The sequence below is a fragment of the Myotis lucifugus genome, unplaced genomic scaffold (genome assembly GCF_000147115.1).
Source record: "Myotis lucifugus unplaced genomic scaffold, Myoluc2.0 scaffold_540, whole genome shotgun sequence".
NCBI lineage: Eukaryota > Metazoa > Chordata > Mammalia > Chiroptera > Vespertilionidae > Myotis > Myotis lucifugus.
In genome coordinates this window covers 170612-171626 of record NW_005871588.1, presented here as the reverse complement: position 1 = coordinate 171626, position 1015 = coordinate 170612, and the positions used below count along the sequence as shown (strand labels likewise).

Here is a 1015-nt window from a genome sequence, read left to right as displayed (position 1 = left end):
CCAGCAGCCCCGCCACCTGCACACCGGCCCTCCACCCACATCTTCCCACCCCCCTCCATCTCCTCTCTACTCACCTGTCTGTCCGGCACCATCCCTCTGTCCACCTGTCTGTCTCTCACCCACACTCCCACCCACAGCCCTGTTTCTGGGGCAAGAACAGGGGCTGCGGCTGGTGGTTCAGGGGAGGGGCTCCCGGAAGCTGGGCCGCTGCCTCCTGAGCCTGCTCCACCCAGAGCGCCTCCCTCACTGAGCCGAGGTGGTCTTTCTAGGGTGCCTCTGTGACCCCGACACCAGCCTGCTGGGCGCCCCCCCCCCCCGGCCTGCCCTCCTCCTCCTGCCCCCACCTCTGCAGCTCCTTCTCCACCTGCCGCTGGTACAGGGCCTCTTCCCGCAGGATGGCCGTCGTGTTCAGCTTCACCGGGACCTCGTTGGGCTGCGGGCGGAGGGGTGGGCTGTGATGGGGTGCCTCGGGGGCAGCCAGGGCCTCGCCCTCCGGCCCCCACCTCTGCCCCCGCCCAAGTACTTCCCTCTGTGGGGACGGGAGGGCTGTGCTCACGGCCTCTGCTCTGGCCCTCCAGCCCCAGGGGGCAGAACAGGCGAGAGGTGGGGGCTCAGGGACCCCCACACCCATCGGCCGGTCAGGAGCAGCCCTCACCTTGTAGAAGGTCAGCTTCGGACTCTGGCGGATCAGGGAAGAGCACCGCAGGCGCAGCTTCTTGGAGTCCTGTGGGGGGCGGGGGGCAGGCTGGCACCAGAGTCTGCAGGACACCCCACCCCCGTGCATTCTGGGAGGCCTGCCCTGAACATGAGCTTCCCTGATGATTAGGGCAGCGCATTGCTCCCCTAAGAAAAAGAACAACCTCCGGGGCTTCGGAGCCACACAGGTGGGCCACCAGATCCCGGGGCCGCGCCCATCATCACGGCAAGAATTCGGGTAGAACCCCGCAGCTCCATCTGCCCACGACCCCCACCCTCCTCTCACCACAGAGAAGTACGCTCAGCAATGGTGCTCGCT

The 1015-nt window shown here is 67.5% G+C and overlaps 1 protein-coding gene across 1 annotated transcript in view; it reads left to right on the top strand.

Annotated features, from left to right (window-relative positions):
- The first annotated feature begins 818 nt into the window (after positions 1-818).
- The window catches only part of MXD4 (MAX dimerization protein 4), a 73063-nt gene continuing 72866 nt past the window's right edge, over positions 819-1015 (top strand). The window contains exon 1 of the mRNA XM_014446455.2: positions 819-884. Coding sequence (XP_014301941.2) covers positions 819-884 — 66 coding nt within the window. The remainder of the gene's footprint in view (positions 885-1015) is intronic.